General features: G+C 39.6%; 1 protein-coding gene and 1 pseudogene across 1 annotated transcript in view; one reads left to right on the forward strand and one right to left on the reverse strand.

Moving 5' to 3' along the window:
- On the forward strand, positions 1-4016 carry LOC100684746 (annotated as a pseudogene).
- Positions 4017-6365: 2349 nt separating this feature from the next.
- CALD1 (caldesmon 1) overlaps positions 6366-20934 on the reverse strand; it is a 188550-nt gene continuing 173981 nt past the window's right edge. The window contains 6 exon segments of the mRNA XM_038559477.1: positions 6366-8793; positions 11560-11640; positions 16856-16951; positions 17614-17751; positions 19708-19786; positions 19893-19936. Coding sequence (XP_038415405.1) covers positions 8788-8793; positions 11560-11640; positions 16856-16951; positions 17614-17751; positions 19708-19786; positions 19893-19936 — 444 coding nt within the window. The 3' untranslated portion in view covers positions 6366-8787.

Raw genomic sequence — 20934 nt, forward strand, 5'->3', positions numbered from 1 at the left:
ATGAATTCCGTAGAAACCATACTTGGAATTCTGAATTTGGATCTTTTCTTGGCTTCGCCATATACAGGTCGGTCCTCTCTCATAATGCTAGGCATTGGCAGGGAGTCACAGCGCCCAGGAAGCCATGGAATCCTGAGGATAAACAACCAGTATACTTACAACCATTCTGTTTTTTCACTTTCAGTGCAATATTCAATAAATTACATGAGATATTCAACACTTTATCAAATAGGCTTTGTGTTAGATAATTTGCCTAACACTGGGCTAACAGCAGGCTAGGCTAAGCTATGATGTTTGGTTGGTTAGGTGTATTAAATGAATTTTTGACCTAGGATCTTTTCAACTGACAGTGGATTTATTGCCTTGTGAGCCTATCATAGGTCGAGAGAGATATGTAGCGCCTGTCTTGTAGGGCTGTTGTGAGGTTTAAATGAGTAACATGCGAAATGCTTGGAAAATGCTGGGAATATGAATATGGTAAGGACCCAATGAAATATTAGCTGTCATTCTCATTTGACCAGCAGATCTCCAATTGGTGACAATGACACCATATCACTCTGATTCCTCGGCATCTACTTGCCTGGTTATGGTGATCCCTACACGACAATAGAGTATCGCCCCTGAACCAGTGTCATCTTCCCAAGCAGCTCTAGGACAGGTGGGCACATATGGGAACTATCCATCTTCTATACATAGGCACAGCGCTGTCCTATTTGGCCTGTTCTTTTCAATTCCCTTTTCTATGAGCTCAGGTAGCAGAGAGACAAAGTAGCCAACTCCTGGCTAGACACACATCCAACAGGACACAGAATGCCAGCCTCCCCTTCAATCAGACACCTCTTGTCCTTAGTGATTCTCTTGGAAGCCCCCTTTCTTGGAAGTAGCACCTGAGTTTGCAGAAAAATCATGCTGCTCACAGAAGCTCAGTGTTCTCATGAGGGCAATTTCTCATTGCAAACTAGTGCACCGCCACTCTGACTTTATAGAGAATGTTGGGTTTCTGAGCTTGGTCAATTTACTGGTACAGCCAGTTAACATAGGCCCTGTGGTCATGAAGGACGTCAGTTTCTAAGGTGCATTCTTAGGCTTGGAACCTGGTCTGGTGAAAGGGGGTGGTTTTCAGGTGATCCAGGGGACCAGCAGCATTAGCATCATGTGAGGGTTTGTTAGAAAATGCAAATTCTTAGGCCTCAGTCAGAAACCCTGGGTTGGAGCAATCGGTGCTCTAACAAGCCCTCCAGATGATCCTGATGCACCCTAAAGTTTGGGAACCACTACAGTAGTGGGTTAAGAGTATAGACTGTGGAACCAGAATACTGAGCTGTATGACCTCGGGTAAGTTACTTAACCTCTCTGGGTCTCAGTTTCCTTAGACAATGGAGATAGTAACAACACCTATCTGCTAAAATTGATGTAAAGATTAAGGCAGTTGATATATCAAGTGTTATATTGTAGCAAGTGATCTTATTCTGTTGTTTTCAGTGAAATCTTTGGAGCACACATTCCCACACGGAGCCTAGAGTGAACCCTTGCTCCTTGAAATGTTTTCCCCAAAGAGCAGCAGCCACTGAAGCGTCACCTGGGAACCTAAGAGAAATGTAGAATCTCAGGCCCTCCCTGTCCTTTTGCACCGGAATCTGCATTTTACAAATAGGTATTTGAGGGGCAGCCCGGGTGGCCCAGCAGTTTAGCGCCTGCCTTCAGCCCAGGGCCTGATCCTGGGGACCCGGGATCGAGTCCCACATCGGGCTCCCTGCATGGCGCCTGCTTCTCCCTCTGCCTGTGTCTCTGCCTCTCTCTCTCGCTCTCTCTTTCTCTGTCTTTCGTGAATAAATAAAATCTTAAAAAAAAAAAAACCCAAATAGGTATTTGAATAGCAAAGAGGTATTAGATAACTCAGCTTTTGGCCCACTAAAATTCTTTGTAACTAAGAATCTCCTGGGACTGGAACCTACATCTTGCAATGATTTCTACCATTGATTCTGTTGCTCACCAAGGATTTAGAAACCCTAGTGCACTTAGGACAGCTGATTTCCATCCTTTGAAAAAACTCAAAGTACCTGTGTTGCTCAACTTGGCAGGCACTCGACCTACAAAAGACGGCATTTGTTCTAAGAAAAGTAGGTTCGTGTGGAAGAATGCTGAGTGTGATTAACAACTAGCTAAGAAATTAATCCTGTGTTCTGTATGATTTGCGGTTCTTTCACATAGCTCATATTAGTGCATCCTGTAAGAGTTTATTGAATGAGTGTTCTTTATCCAGGCAGAAATGTAGAAGGTTGGGCCTTCTACAACCTATTTTTATGGAGACATTTGTTGGAAATCCTATTTCAAGGGAGCAAAAGCCAACCTCACTAAAACCATGCCTTGGCAAAACTCTGCTGTCAGATCTGCAGTAGAGTAAAGCAAGAGGCCAACCATCCAAGAGGCCCTGGAGTTGAAATGCAGGGCTGAGGTGAGAACAGTAATTATAAATCTGGGAACAAAAATGTTATAAAACAAATTGGCCTCTCAGTGCTCTGAAAGCTTTACCACAAAACTTGACAGCAGTACATTCAGCACAGAGTTTATAAATTGGGTTGTTTGTGAAATCGTATCACTTATCAAGCACCATTCCATGTGGTGCACCAGGTATCCTGCTGGGGGAACAAAGGAATATGAGGCAAATACTTTTATTTTTTTTCTGATTACCCCTAGATGAAGTATTTTCTCCTCCCTCTAAACACTGAGTCCATCATATACCTTGCAATTCTTTGACAGTTATGTACTAGAGGCTTGTGATATTTTCTCTTAAATCCTTGAATTGTTACTCCGTATTTTGTAGCTTTTCCTGTCTGTCATGTACCTACCTCTCCACTAGAATAATGCAGTTGTTCTTCACATTAAGGAAGGTGGCAATCTGTGTAGGGACCAGATTACTTCAAGCTCGCCCTTAACTTTCAGGAGTCAGCTCTTTGTAGACCTGTAAGTCATTTGACAAATCCTCACCTTTGACAGACTAGTCTTTTTCCCTCCAGCCTCATAGGGTTGCCAAAAGTCTAGCTCTGCTACTCAGCTGCCTCCTGAAGATCACTGTATGCTCTGAAGCACAGGTAGCCCTGGTGTAAAAGCAAGTGAGGAAAAGTACATCAAACAGGTGGCACATAACTAGGATGCTAGTTAAATGAGAAAATATCCATGTGTGCATTCTGGAAGTGCCCCCACCATTGTCGCCACAGTGCAGAGCTGGAGAGGAGCCACTGCCCAGAGGATGGAGGAGGTGAAGGAGGTGGAGGAGGAAGAGAAGGTGGAGGAGGAGATGGAGGAGGTAGAGGAGGTGGAGGAGGTAGAGGAGGTAGAGGAGGTAGAGGAGGAGATGGAGCAGGTGGAGGAGGTGCCAGACCAGTGAGTGGGAAGGGAGGTGAGGGAGATTGTCAGTATTTAAACAGACCACATCACACATGAGTACAAGCTACTGGTGGTCCTTAGTTCAGGAGGCGTGGGGAAGTCTGCTCTGACAGTTCGGTTTGTTCAGGGAGGTTTTTTTTTTTTTTTGAAAAATACGACCCAACGATGTAAGAGTCCTACACAAGGCAAGCTGAAGTGCATTGCCAGCAGTGTATGCTTGGAATCCTGGACACAGCAGGAACAGACAACTGACAGTGGTGAGGGACTTGTCTATGAAGAATGGCCAAGGATTTGCTCTGGTATATTCTATTACAGCTCAGTCCACATTTAATGACTTATAGGACCCGAGGGAACACATTTTATGGGTTAGGGACACAGAAGATGTTCCAATGACTTTGGTAGGCAATAAATGTGAGCTAGAAGATGAGCGAGTAGCTGGCAAAGAACAGGGTCAAAATTTAGCAAGAGTCAAAGATCAACGTTAATGAGATATTTTATGACCCGATCAGATGGATAGATAGAAAAATAGCAGTGAAAAGAAGCCTAAAAAGAAATTATGTCTGCTGGAGCAGATCTCAGCCAGATTGCAGGAATGCCTAATTGAGAAGTGCCAGCATTCTGGACTTTAAAAATTAAATCTGGGGGTGCCTGGATGGCTCAGTGGGTTAATGTCTGCCTTTGGCTCAGATCATGATCCTGGGGTCCTGGGATTGAGTCTCCAGTTGGATTCCCTGCTCAGGGAGGGGTCTGCTTCTCCCTCTGCCACAACCCCTACTCATGCTCACTCTCTCTTGCAAAAATAAATAAAATCTTTTAAAAAATTAAACCTGAAGAGGCATCTTCTATTTTATATATTATGTGAGGAAGTTAAGTTTTATATTGGCTTGCACAAATCCCCTGAAAAAAAATTATTCTGTGTATATCTCTTGGAAAATAAGACCATGGTATTTCTCCTTTCCAATAGAAGTTGTAACAGATGTGAAAATAAATATAGTTGACTCTCATATGATTACACAAAAGTATGGATGCATTCCAAATGTTAGATATTGTTGCTATAATCAAATGATTTCATACTGACCTTTTTATCATGATTCCTCCCTGTCAAACACTGTAAGTTGAACCATTATACTTTATGTCTGTAATGATATAGATTGCGAGATTTCCCCTCAAACTCATTGCAGCAGATAACTTTGAGTCATTGACTTCATTTCATATTTAAAAAATTATGAAATATCATTGTCATTATATTCTAATTAAAATTGTGCATAATGCTTTTGGGAAAATGAGTCTTTTATAGGAAAAAAACTGGGATAAGTGATTTGTATGGCTTTCAGAGCTAAAATGTATAAATATACTAAACCAAAAAATAATAATGAGAAATATCAGTAATTACATAAATGTAAAAGGACTAAAATACTCCAGGTAAAACTCAGAAATGATCAGTCTGCACTAAAACCTAATGATTCTGATTTTATGAGGTCTCCGATTTTCAGAGACACACATCTAAAACCCAAGGTCGAAAGCAAAAGGGTGGAACAAGTTAACTCATGCACTGTTAATCAAAAGAAAGCCACTGTAGCAATATTAAGAATAGAAAAAATAAACTGTAAGGCAAAAAAGTTTGTTATGCAAATAGAGGATTACTTCATAAAGTTAAAATACTTTACTAGGAAGCTTTAATGATTTTAGATTTGCATGTGCACCAAAAATATGATGTTAAAATATGGAAAGCAAAATTAACAGAATTACAAGGAAAATTAGACACATCCATAATGACACAGGGAGATTTTCACATGTGTTTCTTAATAGTAGATGTGGAATAAAAGAAAAATCAGTAAGAGTACAGAATGTTTGGACAACATGATTAATAAGCTTGATACAAACAAACATAACACTCAAATCAAGACATTGTTAGGTCTCTTTGGTCCTGGAGAAGAACACATATTTAGGGTCATGAGATTTTTAGAAATCCGTTCTTCCATTTGGAGTACACATGCAAGCAAGAGTAGGAAAACACCTGTGATACAGACCTGTTGCCACATCATACAAGAGACTATAACGTCTTTACACTTATAACTTGAATATGCATGTTGTAAAATTAAATTTCATCCATCCCTAATCCTATCAGTCTGGTACCAGTACTGTAGATGGTATTCTTTTCATTATTTAATGCTGGGAATGAACCTTGATGACAATTATCATGTTGTCTAAACCGATCACCATTTTGTTAGGACGTAGAACTCAAAAGTACTAATTATTTCTTAAGCTACAGTAACTCATTGAATTCCACCCAATCTTATGGGCAAGATGTAGAGGACTGCTCAGGGGCTCCAGGCTCACAGTTTAAACCATTATGAGAAAAACCTCATATATTTGACCAATGTTACATAAATACACAAAATTACAATAAAAAAATCTCTGGATTTAATTGTAGTTTATACATTTAAATAGTCAGTATTCTGCAAATGAAGGGTAAATATTAAATGGCCATTTCTACTATAAAAGACACTACCTTTGGAAAACAGTACTTCTATCTTAGGAGTGAGGGGGTGGTGTGTAACAAGGTGGGGAATGAAAGGAAGGATGGAGCAAGATGCTTTTTTTGGAAGTAGGATTTTTTAAAAAGATTTTATTTATTTATTCATGATAGACATAGAGAGAGAGAGGCAGAGACACAGGCAGAGGGAGAAGCAGGCTCCATGCCAGGAGCCTGAGGCGGGACTCGATCCCGGGACTCCAGGATTACGCCCTGGGCCAAAGGCAGGTGCCAAACCGCTAAGCCACCCAGGGATCCCATGGAAGGAGAAATTTTTTTTAATACCTCCTTTTAACCTTTTCCATACATGTTTGATCAGTTGTCCCTACTAGAGCAAGTTTCACTATTTCATTAGAAAAGTGCCTGTAATAAGAATTATTTAAAAAATATGAAGTGGCTTTTCTTTTTTAAAGAGGGAAACCGAGACTCGATCTGAAATACATATTTTGCTATGCCACCATCTTTATTAAAACAGATATAACTCTTGTTTGTAATCAATACAGTGCATAAAAATAAGCAAGGCAGACATTGGAGGAATTCCATTTATTGTGGATGCATTTTCACAATATATATTTATTGCAGCGATCAATTATCAGTGAAAAATATCAAGTGTTTATAAAACTTTTAGGAATGGCAGATTCACAGAACATGCTAGTCACCTTGCAGTCTTACCTCTTAAAGATAACAAAGAGAATTGTAATCAAACAAGTAAACAAGGAATTTATTTTTCAAAAGATTAAATCCAAACTGAACAAAATTCTACCCTAAAACTTATTCCATCCAATATTGGAATAAAAGTCAGGACTGATATACTCTCTTCTCAACTTTAGACTTTCTAAAAAAATATATAATAGTGATCAGGAGAAGCTCTTATTCAAAAGTACAACAAAGCAATGTTCCCTCACCATGGGCCTTAATTCAAATTTTGATCCATTTCCCTCCAATTATGGGAGTCAATGCTGAAATCAGGCACTGCATGTGAATTCTAGTTCGTTTTATCATAGACTCACGTCTACTTTGTCATGGGTAGATGACCTGTGCAGTCTTGTTGGCTTTCCCTCCTTTGGCCCAGGTGTGCTAAAGCTAGAGGATTCAGCAACTCTTTACTGATTTATGAGGAAAACAGACTTTGGAAGGCAGTGGTCACTCCTCATGCCAGCCTTGCCCTGGCTAGCTCTTCTAGGGCAATACTGTAGATTATAAGTCATTTGAGAGGCTCCCTCAACGTGGTAGGAATTGAGACTAAGACAATTTTGGTTAAGTCAAATGAGGTATAAGTTTATAGAATTACACTGCATGTATATTTCTATGCTAGAAGGTATTGCCAAGACACTGGAGTTCTCTTTAATCACTTATTGTGGAGAACAGATGAATACTTACACACTAAAATAGATGTGATATCTAGACTGTGTGTGTAAAATCTGAAAATGAAAGTCGATAGACTCTAGGGGAAAAGGTAAAACTAATAAAAGTTACACATATTTTTTGAAAATTCAATGTGGTATCAACTTATGATGAGTACCAATGACGAATAAAAATAGAAAAGTTTAATTTAAAAGATAGTTCAGTCTATTAAGAATGGAAACACTGTCATAGCTCCTCCATGTTGCTTTTGCTCACTTTTCTTCTCTGCTTCCAGACATTAGCCAAAGTTGGTCTCAGTATACCCACACGTGTAATTCCAATCTGTACAGTTTTGTGACAAAAATTCTTGTCTTCCAATTTTAGAGAAGGAAGAGACCTCATTTACCATCTAAGCCAACCTACTGTGGACTTGATTTTAAGAAAAGAGTTCTGAGCCAGCTTTGAGTTTGACTCAGATGGTAGATTTAGTACAATACACACTGGACTTCAAGATTGTTTTTAATTATAAACTAAATACTATGCTTTATAGAAAATGTCAACTACTTTTGACACTTCTAATCTCTCTTCTTACAGGTTATTGGACACTGGAAACATATCAATACCTATCCTGCCATGAATCTATTGGCAAATATGAAATATTAATATAATATTGTGATTTTTAATTTTTAAAAAGCTGTGATATTGGCTAGTTACAAGGACATATTGCTAAATATAATAGTCTAGCGCATAAAAAAGCTTTCTACCATTAGTGTGTTTGCATATGTGTATGCACATACATACATGATCAGGTCATCTAAAATGTGGTTTGCTATTGCTACCAAAGAAATCCACAAGCAACCAACCTAAAGAATCAGTACCAATGTCAGCTAACATCATAATCCAATTTAGATATTCATCAGCATGAAAAAAATAATACCTTAACAGTACATCTTTTTTTTTTTTTTTTTTAAAGACAATCATTATTGCAGTATCTCAAATCTGAAATGGTCTACTTTCGGAAAGTGTTAGAATTGCCTTCTAAGATAATTTCTTCCATGCTTTATCCTAAAGTGCAGAAACAACATGACTTCTGTATTTAAAACAAAACAAAGCAAAACAAAACAAAACCACTCGTGGTTTTGTTTTTCTGGGCACTGCACACATTCCTCAGGCAATTTTCAACTTGAAGCTCCTTTTGTTGACTTCTGGTGTGGTTGGTATCACTGTTCAGACACAGAGTTATGATGATCAGTAGGAAAGTCTCTATTTCACAGCATGGGTTTCTTTAGAAACAGGTTCCTGTGCAAAGGCAGTACTTTTACCATGAACATCTCTAGACTGTGATTATTAAATATAGTGACAATATACATGGGTTTACTGGGATAATGAAAAATAAAACAAGAGGAAATGAACTCAATTTAGTAAATCAACATAAATATAAAACAGAACAAACTAGCCCCTCTTCAACTGAGCTGGTCCAGCATCTTGAGCGGCTACTTTGGGTTCTTTCTTCCACTGTCTCAAACCTGCTAAGAGAAGAGAGCTTTAAATTCACAGGCCATGGCATTCCAGCCAGATGTTTTGTGTCAGAGGAAGAAAAAAAATAATTGAAATATGGTAGGAATAAATATTTATGAAAGGGAGGATTACTGTTGGTATTCTATTCAAATATGCTCCTCACCTTCTAGTCTACCCTCTCTTTTGCTGATTTTTTTTACTTCTCTCTCTTTCTTCTTTTTTTTTTTTAATTTTTTTTTTATTTATTTATGATAGTCACAGAGAGAGAGAGAGAGAGAGAGAGAGAGAGGCAGAGACACAGACAGAGGGAGAAGCAGGCTCCATGCACTGGGAGCCTGATGTGGGATTCGATCCCGGGTCTCCAGGATCGCGCCCTGGGCCAAAGGCAGGCGCCAAACCGCTGCGCCACCCAGGGATCCCTCTCTCTTTCTTCTTTATATTCCCCTTCCTCATCTTGATCATTAGCCTTGCTTGTGGCATTCACAGTCAAGGAGTTTTGTGTGTGTGTGTGTGTGTGTGTGTGTTTTCTTTTAAAACTTGACTCGAAGGGCCAGTAACCTGTAGCATGTTTTCTGGAACAGGCATACATGATGAATGGCTCAGTCTTGGCCACGTCAAGGACAATGGAGAAGTAGAATGTGTTTATCTTTTCTCTTCTCCTGTTTTTTATTTCTTCCCTCCTATTCTTACACCCTGACCCTTGAAACTTATCTGGGCCACGCTCTTATTTGTATACCATTTCTTTTCTTCAGCTAGTTGCTAGAAATCCTTGCTGACATATTCACGAATACCAGTGTGGGGAGTCTGCATTTTCGAATGTGCACTTCCATCTCAAAGGAGTGACTGCATGAGGTGTAGTGAGCCTGACATTTTGGAGTGAAGGAGTCACCTACTCTGCTACTTCATAAAATCAGCTCTGGGTCTCACGGTTATATTATTATTATATTATATATCATTGTACAGAGAGCTTCTTGGTATAGACCGAGGATGAGTGGGCAGTGTAGGTGAAGACTCACCCTGTCACCTTTCCACCTTGTACCACCACACTGCACAGTTCCAAGCAGTACCATTCAGGTGTCGAATGTGAGTGGTGTTCTCTTGAGTGGTTACCATTCCAGATGGTCTCCATACTCCATTTCCCAGAACTCTAGCTCAGTGGTATATTACTCAGAGAGGCTTCATGAAACCCGTGCTGATAGGCTATGAATAGCTGGCGCCCTCTTCTCAGAAAGCAGCCCATATAGACATTTGGACTGCCATTTCCGAGAGGTCGGAGATGGATGCTAGAGGGGCCGTTGATGGCTTAGGCCAATAGAAGTTCATCCTTCGTCTTAAAATAGAAACTAATAAATGATTCCATTCCCCTACCCCCCACCCCCTCCACCAGGAGAAAATTGTGCTAGGAACTTTAAGCTTTCTCTTTTCTGCTGACTATGCAACCCTCAAAGGAAAGCAGCATGCATAGTGGTTAAGAACGCAGGCTCAGACCAGACTGCCTGAGTTTTGATGCAGGCTTTGCTAACTTATTCATTGTGTGGTTTTGGGGAAGTTCACCTCTCTGTGCTTTGTTTTCCACAGCTCTAAACGGCGGCGGTGGGGGGGGGGGGAGGTGGTAATAAAAAGACCCACTCCACAGGGTGGTGGGAGCATCAGATGAGATAACATAGATTGAGAAGGTAGAGCAGCGCCTTGCAGAGTGGACATAGTGGTGAGTAGTGGTGATAATTATTACTAGATACTTTTAATATGTTTAGCAATGACTTAGAAAAGTTATGTAAAAACCGCCTTAAATAGAGAGACTGGGCCAGTGGATTTTGCTGAAATGTAAGAGCAATCAACGAATCGAGAGATGGAACAGCACGTTAGGCAGCTGTGCCAGACATAGGAGCATGTAGAAGGGAGGAGAAGGGAAGTGAGATTCTGTTGCTTCAGGGAACAGTAGGGATCCTCTGGTGGCCTTCGAGGGGTTCCTCAGTCCTGGGTTTGCTTGAAAAGTGCTTCTAAATCGTCCCCTAAGCAGACTGGTCTAACCCTGCTTCTGGTTGCTCTCTGATTTCTCTCCCACTTTCCCTCTATGAAAGGAGGAGACTGGGCTAACTGCTCAAAATGGGGAAGGGCTACAGCCAAAATGAATTAGCTCTTTGGACAAGGAGTCCTACGATCAGTCTGAGCATCATTCAGATATTGTTCAGAGCCTCCTTTATGAAGAATAAGCATAGCCATTGACCAGAGGACACACACACACACACACACACACACACACACGACAAATCCAAGCATTCTTAGCCATGAGTTTCTATAGGGGGGCAAGTTTTGCCTGACTTATATTAATTTTTTGCCATAGCAACCTTGGGTCCTACGCTTCTGACAGTGTAATGGTTCCAGAAAGTAGCTCTGGAGCCACTTAGGGAGATAGAGGTTTCTCCCTAGGTAATCTTCAAATGGCTGTGGCTCCAAGCCTGGACCGTGTAAGGAAGTATATACCCTACAACCTCTGTTGTCAACACTCCTACCACTGTGGTGCTTCTAGAATGTCTTATTGTGAACCACTCTACAGGTCCAGACTTTTTACGTTGTTAGGACTGTCAAGCCTACAATTCTGAAGGCCCTGTGACTTCATTTCTCATTGCACCATATATAAGTTTTTAGAAGCTGATGGTTGCCTAGAAAAGGCTATGTGGATCAGTGATATTTCTCATTTGATCCTGGGATGTCACACTGGAGGATATGGCAGGAGAAGAACCTATGAAAAGTAAATCTTCCCAGTAGATTACCTTAGTGGGAGAAGTGACCTTATCCACAGATTGCTTTTCCCAGAGGTTCCGCTTGCCAGATACGTCTCCTGGCCTCAAATCCTAATGAAGAAAAAGCAGAAAAAGTTGATAGGTGGCCATTCATATTTTCTGGCCAGATACAAATAAATCATCACTTCTGTTGTTTGTTTGAATCAGCTTCTTGTTTGATACACTTGATCCTAGTGATTCAAAATGGGTAGAATCAAAAGGATCATTAGCCACTGTTTGCTTTTTATGGTGTTTGGATCTATGTTATAATATGAGAATGGGCTGGAATTAACCAGCATGTAGTTCCTGTCCTCCACCAAGGACTTACAGTTTGCTGATTAGCAGAACTGGAATGCAAGCATACTTCACATAATGTAGTCATTTTTAACTTTCTATGCTCTTAGAAGTGAATAGAACATACGTTCCTTTTAAATAATTCTTTTGGGGTCGGATAAGCATTTCTTTCACCTCTTGCAGATGAACTTTCTTTCAGCATCCTGCTGTATCCCCTAAACCCTTAGGATTTCAGTGCATACCAGCCTGACTTCCAAACGCCAACACTCCATTTCTTTGCGTGAGGACCTTCTCTGGCTACAGATGTCCACTTTGCTCACCCAGGAGGCAGACTGGAAGTTCAGAGAGTTAACATACCCAGGAGCAGTCCTCAATCACTCACTGATGAGATTTGGTGCAAGATTATTTCTCAGGCTCACTCATGCCCCAGGTAGAACTGTGAAGCATGTGTTTTATGGCGGCTTCCAGGGTCGCCCCGGTGGGGTTAGGTTTTAATAGCCCGTGTGGTGAGTTGCTTAATAGTCTTATTGGCTACCTTCTTTTCCCTGACTCACTTCCTGGAATGTTTTCTTTGCCTCCCAAGTAAATTACTTATACTTGAATTACTATTAGGGTCTGCCTCTGGGCAGCTCAATCTAAGACACTTTTCTAATTGCACTTTCCTCAGATTAAAATCATTTTGGGTTTCCTGAGGAGTAAGTGGGTAATTCAGAAGTGGGATCAGTAGAGCCTAGCCCTACAAAAGGGAAGATTTACCACAAGTTGTACCCATAAGAGAGGTTGAGTTGATGACATGTGTGAGAGCATGTGGAAATCTTGGGAAGAAAACCCTAAAATACGATTGGCAACAGTTACATAGCTTTGATTGGTTATTTACTACCTCATAATTAATCTGGTTTGGATAAGGATCCAAATTTCTGTTTCCATTTACTTTTCTTCCAGCATTTGCTTACATTAGTACTTGGCAAAGGTGGTTCGTAGAAAATAAATGTGTTTTACTGAAATAGTAATGTTTATTTTGGCAAAACATTTTCTCATTAGGAAGGCAAAGCTAATAACAATTGCATTTATCCACAGACACTGGTCTAAATGAACATATTTTTGATAGATACTATTGAAATCTTGACACTGAGAACGCACTGGTTAAATGGTACCATGTGAAGCATTTTAGATTTACCTTAATCTTACCGAGTTTCTGGATTTCTGTTGTGGCATGGATTCCTGATATTCTTTTAGAGAGTTACACCTATTTAACTTGGAACCAGTAAGCAACAAATCAGATTGTTTTGAAGAATTCCACTACATTTGCCAATATAGGTAGAAGTTGCCAAATTGTCTGGAAGACTTTTAAAATTGGGGAAACTATAATTAGGAACATACTAATGGAAGCTCTGGAAAGTGGCTATTATGGCTAGTATACTTTATTTATTTGATTCATATAAAACAATTACAATTCTTTCACATGAATGTTCTACTGAAGAAAGTGAATTGTATTTCCCTTAACTCCTGCCCATTAATCTTTTGAGAGCACTCACACAGTCTAAGGAGTCCATCTTAAGAAAATATTCACATCCAAGTGGTAAGTTGGCATTTTTAATCAAAGGGGAAAAAATAAATGGAATTACCTGACCAGACTACATTCTAGAGAAAGACCCACTCCAGAAGAAGAGGGAGAAATGAAGGCAGGAGAAGCAAGTTTCCAATCAACCAGAGATCAGAAAATGAAGAAGAGAATTCAGCTGAGAAAGACATTGTTGGAGGTTTGTTTAAACAAAAAGAAAGACAAATTAGCACTTAAAATGCTGTATATAACATGTAGGTTAGACACAAAAAAAAACAGTCAAACCAGATAAAGCAGACATACTCAGAACTGAATTCCAGTTACAAAGTTACACCAAAATCCTGTAAATTCTGCCCACAAATCCCAGTAGATGTCCCAGTAAAGAATCAGGTGTAGATCAGGGTTTCACTCTGAATAATTTCCAGGCACCCTAAAAAATATTAATTTGACAAACTACCTTGAACACTTTTAACTTTTAGCACATATTAAAATTATTACATAACTAGTGGTAGAGGGTGGTTTTTCTCTTCAGGGAATTTTAGAACAGAACATGAGTCTCATGGATTATTTCTTTCCTTCTTGAGGTTTCACTGGGTGAGGACTATTTTGGTGAAAGAATTTTCCTCTAATTTTTCCTTAGTGGCCACATGTCATACATTTGCCAAAACAAACTCAGGCTTTCCCTTCTACCCATGTATACCAAGGAATATTAACAAGGAGCTGAGGATAAATCCTCTCTGATCCCAAACCAGAAGGCGCAGTTGGGGGGCCTCCTATTTGCTGTTATCTTTAGGTAATCCTCTGACATCCTGGGCTCAGGCTCAGGCTGCCTATAATCCCAAGGGTGTCAAATTTAGATGCCTGCTGTCAAGGGCCAGGCTGGAAACACAAATGCCTAAAGAGGCCTGGTGTAAGGAGACTTAAAAAAAAAAAAAAGAAAGAAAGGAATCAGGGAATTCAAGAATGTATGCCTCCACACCTCAAAAACATGTTCAAATTACAAATTTATAAAGGGAAATAAAACACACCAGCCCCCAAACTACACAGATCTTAGCTGCAGGCCACCAACGTGAGACCACCTGAACAAGACCTGCACAAGATCCTTGGGCACACTCAAACGAGCTTTTATTTACAACATCATTACATTTGTTTCCTTCCGATCAGACCTTTATCCAAGGAGCCACACTAGCCTGTCTTTCTAAGCTGCCATTCCAGACTTAATCTTTTCCTAACAAGTTTTATGCATCTGCAGGATCCTTTCAGCCTGTTCTTCATTTTAGAAATCTTGTCTCTTTTCTGCCAGACCCAGAGTGTCTATGGGTTACCCTCTTGCCCTTGCTGGGGTTCCAAGTCATGTCCTCCTGCAAAGAAACTGCCATGTTGTTTATTGAGACTTTAACATGGCACTGGGGGTAGTAAGCCTGGAATGTGTAAGTAAATCTGCTTACCAAGCACATTCAAACGAACTTTTATTTACAACATCATTACATTTGTTTCCTTCCGATCAGACCTTCATCCAAGGAGCCACACTAGCCTGCCAAATCCAATGGGACATGGGAAAAAATATGTCACCACAATCTATACTAATTGTTGCTTCCTTCTTTCCTTTCCTCTCCATCCTCTAGGAGATGGTCTAGTGAATTGCTTCCTAAATCACAGGTAAGGCAGGCGATGGTTTTTCTAATTTCCTTATAATAATTTTTGGTCCTACCAGAAAGTGGGCTTTTCTTGAATGGAAACCTGCACAGTTATTATACCTGCTGTGTTAATAACTAAGTTAAATCTCTTAACCTCCCCATTAGGATAACACAGTTGATGACAAACTCATCAGTTAAGGTGCTGCTAAAAGAGTAGAGGTCAAGTCCTGGGCCAAATACAAGAATATAGTATGGTATAAAAATGAATGAGATTGTTAATACTGTAAATGTGAAAAAGTAATCATCTCATTTAGTGATGTGCCCTACTCATCAAATAGGAAAGCATATACCTTTTTCTCGTTAGCCTTTCTATCTTGTGAGATCTTCAGTGGGTCCATGAGCTTGCTAAATTTGTATCAAATTCACGTTTGTAGAGGAGAGGGTCCTTAAATTTTATTAGGTTTCAAGAGGTCCAAGATTCAGAAGGGATAATAATCACTGGTCTGGACACACAAAACCTATATAAGTTACCATTATAAAAGAAATTTCTACTTCTTAGGTCACCCTGGATGCTGGGGGAAATTTGAAGCACTAAAGAGAATGGACCTTTTGGGTATGATCCATCGCCTAAACTCTCTCTAGGTAAAGGCCCCTCTTTCTGTATCTATTTGGATGAGGTAAAGAATTTTTTTTTTCAATATGTAGACTTTCCAATTTTAGCTTAGGTTTACATTAGTTTTATACTTCCTGAAAGCCCTCATGCAAAAAAAAATCTCAGGCTGAATGGTAATCAAGTGACTACATGGAGTCATGCCCACAAAATGTATGGAAATACTGCCATTTTTTTTCTTTTTAAATTGGAAAAGTGATAAACTGTACTGATGATTTTGGAGATTAAATATGGAGCCCAACGATGCAATTAAATGGTCAGCAATGCAGCGGTTGATGATTTAGCAAGGCTTTTCTTCTACCTCTAGCTTGGAGTAGTTTATACCAATGGAAGCTGTGCTCCCTTGGGCACTAACAAAGGTATAAAAGCAACTTAATAGAGAAAGTCCACAAATATATAGTAGGGAGATTCATAAGGCTTTTGATTATAATGATAAATGCAAGGCAATTATCACAGACATTCAATGAAAAATTTAAGAGGACATTTTTATAGTAAGATAGCCACACTTAATAAGAAAATGTTAGATTTCCAAAAATAACATTCATAACCGTTTTTATAGTTTCCAGTTTTACTGTGTTGTTTGTTCTTTTTCTCCAAATGACTTTCCTTTGGAGGTGTTGACAATAAAGTCAAAGCAATCATTTCAACAACAGCCCAATAACTATATTTTTGTGTTAGGTTACAGAAATTAGGCAAATTAGAAAATATGTGTTCAAAATAGCCAACATATACATTCTTTTGGGAATAAGTCTAGGAGTGCTCTTGACTGAGACGTGGCCAAGATAATTTGACATTTTCACTTTCAAATTCCTAACTGTGATTTATAGAATGGAAGCTTAACAAGTAAACCGGTTAAGAGTGTAAATGTGAGTAGCGTAGAGCTCCAGCGAGCTACTCCACTCAGGGTGTAGAGGTGACTGTGGTTCCATTTTACCCTCTGGGGCAAAGGGTATGGGCTGCTCTAGATGTGCTCTCTAAATCTGAGACCCTCCTCGTTTGTTATTCAGAGTGACAGCAAAGAATAGGAGCATTGTCTTTCCTAGGCAAATAGACGAACAGCTTGTTTTCTTCTGGTGTTGGAAACTGGGAGATCAAAAAACTTCAGAATAACTCGGAGCTACTTACAGAAGGTTTGGGAGCGGGTGACTTATTTCCATCTGGGGTTTTAGTTAGCCATTCGTTGATGCGGCTGGAAACCCCCACCTTCAAGCCAGCAGTCTCCTACAAAGTCAATAATTCATTATTACAGAAAAAAAAACTTTACTTGGAAAAGACTCTAAATAAGTAACCTCAAAATACTATTATTAGGTATTACTTTGCATAACCATCATGTGACACTAATCAATTATTGATCTCTATATTTTATAGTTTGAATAAAATGAGCCTTAAGCTTGATATTTAAAGACTATGTTAGGGGTACCTGGGAGGCTCAGTCACTAAGCATCTACCTTCAGCTCAGGTCATGATCCCAGGGTCCTAGGATGGAGCCCTGCATTGAGCTCCCTGTTCAGTGCGGAGTTAGCTTCTCTCTCTCCCGATGCCCCTCCCCTCATTTGTGCTCTCTCTCCCTCTCCCAAACAAACAAATAAACAAAATCTTAAAAAAAAAAAAAAAGACCATGTTATCTGGTTTTCTTTCCCCTGTACCTCACCCCCTTCCCAACTCCAGGGGTGGGCGATTAATTTCAGGCACTTCATTTGGAATACTGTGGCCAGAGCATAGTACACAGTCTAGGCTCCTCAACACATTGTCTCTGAAAGAATTAACTAACATCTTCTTCACTGCTTTTATAATTAAGTAGTGTGATTCCTTAAAAAAAAAAAAAAAAAAAGGAAAAAACAAACCCAACCTCTAAAATTAAAAGACCAGAATCCTATACTGACCTTATTTGGTGTGCCTGACACAGTAGGGGACGAAAATACATTCCCTTTCTCCCACATGCTCTTGATATTGCGTACACCTTCAGCAGGAACGGGAAGATCTGAGGCTGCTGGCTTTACAGGTTTTGTGGTTTTTGTTCCCTGAAATGTGTGAATTATTTTTTAGGGTGGGTGCTGATAAGTTTGCTCTCATAAAATTATGGTGAGCTTGTCTTCCTCAACATTATCATTCAAAATTCATTATGATATTTTAAAAAGTTCACCTTCACCAAAAGTTGTTGTAAAGCTACATTCGGACGGTATACAGACCTCACATAAACCATAATACCTACAGCTGAGGATCTTTCAAAAATGAAATGATACCTTTTACTGGAACACCAATGATTGTGGAGGTGATATTTCATGTCATTTCTCCAATAGATAAGTGCTTTATGTGTGCAGGGCATTGTGCTAGGCTCTGGGGCTATAGAGCTACTCAAGACAGTCTGCTCTGTAGTCTCCAGGGGACTTAACATCTTAATAGGAGGGAAAGACAGTAACTAGTTATACAAGTATTTATTTCACATCGTGGTAAGTATTCTGAAAGATAAATGTGCTATAAAGCATGCCCAGAGAACATACATGAGGGGAATAATACTTAGTTTAGGGAAGAAAGAAGGCTACTCTGAAGAAGTGACATTTAAACTGAGAGACAACAGAAGGTTTGGAAGTGGTGAGGCGAAAAGAAGGAGCAATGCCATTCTACATACAAAGGACTGACGACAGGACATGTTGGAAACCTGAGAGACCTGTGTATGGAGAATATACCAGAAGGAGGAAAGAACAGATGTAAAAATGAAAGCTGTGCATTCAAGACCTGTTTCCAGCAGTAGTGATGGGCATAACTAGAATCATTCATTTCTCTGGTGGTCCTGCTCTGTGGCCTGGGGCACGTGCTGCAAGGCCTGCTAGAGCTCTGGTCGACTCAACCACAGAGAATCACTATCTGCAATCTGTCTTACATTTTATTGGACATTCAATCTTGTGAAAAAGCAACTCTTGAGTGCTGGGACTTGAGTATTCATTTGATAAATCATCCAGACCTCTTTCTTCCTTATGCCCTCTTATCATTTGTTTGTGAACTATTGTATAGCTATCTCTGCTCTGCAGTTCAAAGGAGAGGAGAAAAATCAAACCAAGCTGAGCCAATTAATTTACAGCAGGTATTCCGATATACATCTGAAGGCTAAAACCATTGACTAAAACTACAAAAGGAGAAAAAAATACATCTTGATCAATGGCAAGGTACCAAATGCTTTGGTACTTGGAAATATACCTTATATCTAAATAGTGTAGAACCCACCCCCTTTTTTGGGGGAAAGTGGTGGGAAAAAGTTGGAACAGAAAGAAGCATAAAGGGCAGCCCAGGTGGCTCAGCGGTTTAGCGCCGCCTTCAGCCCAGGGTGTGATCCTGGAGATCCTGGATCAAGTCCCACATCGGGCTCCCTGCATGGAGCCTGCTTCTCCTCTGCCTGTGTCTCTGCCTCTCTCTCTCTCTGTGTCTCTCATGAATAAGTCAATAAAATCTTAAAAAAAAACAAAAACCAAAAAACACAACTGTGGCCTTTCAAGCCCAAAGCAATCAGTTTGAAATTGATGATGATTAACCTTGGTCTGGCTATCACCTTTCTATTAATTTATACTACTACTTTTATTTGATACTAAACGGTTTTATAGATTAAAAAAAAGGATTAACTAAGGTTGCAACTGTTAAAACTACATATGGGAACATATTTTAAAAGTCGTTAAGGAAATTTTAGATATGCTTATGAATGTACAAGTAATATAGTTCAATACCAATGAGCCCATTCATTAAAAGAGTAATAGCTTCATTAAAGAATATTCTGGCTGAAAGTAGAATACGAAAATTTATTTAAAACCTTCTATAATTTATCTTTGTTACTGCTCTTCTGTAGAACTAGTTCAAAGTATAATGAAGCATCACTAATATTCTAACACAGTAATGTGGTTCCTGGACCTGATTACTGTCCTAAGCCTCTACGATCCCTCATCCACAGAGTCAATTTCTGTTTGCCCCCGACTCCTAGGCCACCTCACCTCAATTGCACTGGTGTATTGCTCCAATCTGCTGTCAATCTTGGAGACGACTGCTGCTTGATGAGTTGATTTGACACCACTGTTAAGTGAATAAACACACACACACACACACGTAAAAATACAAGAGAGAATCATTCCATATATAACAGCTGATGATTCTCATTTGAACAACCAACCATATTTACCTTTTCTGCACAGATTTATTCAAAAATTCTGCTCGCTCTTCAATCTAGGAATTAAAAAAAAACCCCAGTTAATATTTGCAGCTTATAAACAATGTTTCTCAGCCACACATGCTTGCTGTTTATAAACAATGTTTTGGGATGCCTGGCTGGCTCAGTGGTTGAGCGTCTGCCTTGGGCTCAGGTCGTGACCCCAGAATCTCGGGATCGAGTCCCACATCAGGCTCCCTCCCTGCCTGCTTCTCCCTCTGCCTGTGTCTCTGCCTCTCTGTCTCTGTGTCTGTCATGATTAAATAAATACAATCTTAAAAAATATATATATATACATATATATATTTGTATATATACATATATACACAATGTATATATATACACAAACAAATTTGTATATATGTATGTGTGTGTGTGTATATATATATATATATATATATATATATATATACACAATGTTTCTCAGCCTATGTTGCTTAGTGAGTAAAAGCACCAGAGTGTGTGTCAGAGTAATAGGGTGTTGTGCCCAGTAATTCTTCTGGAAGAAAACTACTTAGGAGGTATTTGAGAGTGAGATTTGGAGAGAACAAATGGAAAATGATAAAGAGTGAAGATATACAAAGTTCTGGAGGCAAATTAAAGACCAGACAGAAATGGAATAAAAATACCTCTGAAATAATGCAAATCAGTGGCAAAATAATTACATTTCAAGACAACTCCCCTCCCCTCCCAAAGCACATGCTATTGCCCTTTAGGACATATTTATATGAGTACAGATAGACCATGTTATCTAACAAAATTTCCCCACAGTGTTTTAACTACATATTACATGTGTAATAGGATCAAGTAAGAAAGGTAACTAGGAACTGTGAACTCTTCACCTCCTGCTTGGCCTGTCTTTCTAACAGACAGCTGTCAAGCCTACTGCTGAACTTAATTTGCCTTGAATGTGGAAGATAGGGACACGAGTAGATCGAGACTAGGGCATGGCTCCTCAGGGCTGAGGCTCCCGTGAAACCTTTGTTAGGCCAAGGGGGGAATGACGGAAACAAGG

This window comes from Canis lupus, chromosome 16 (assembly GCF_011100685.1).
Source record: "Canis lupus familiaris isolate Mischka breed German Shepherd chromosome 16, alternate assembly UU_Cfam_GSD_1.0, whole genome shotgun sequence".
Classification (NCBI taxonomy): Eukaryota; Metazoa; Chordata; class Mammalia; order Carnivora; family Canidae; genus Canis; species Canis lupus.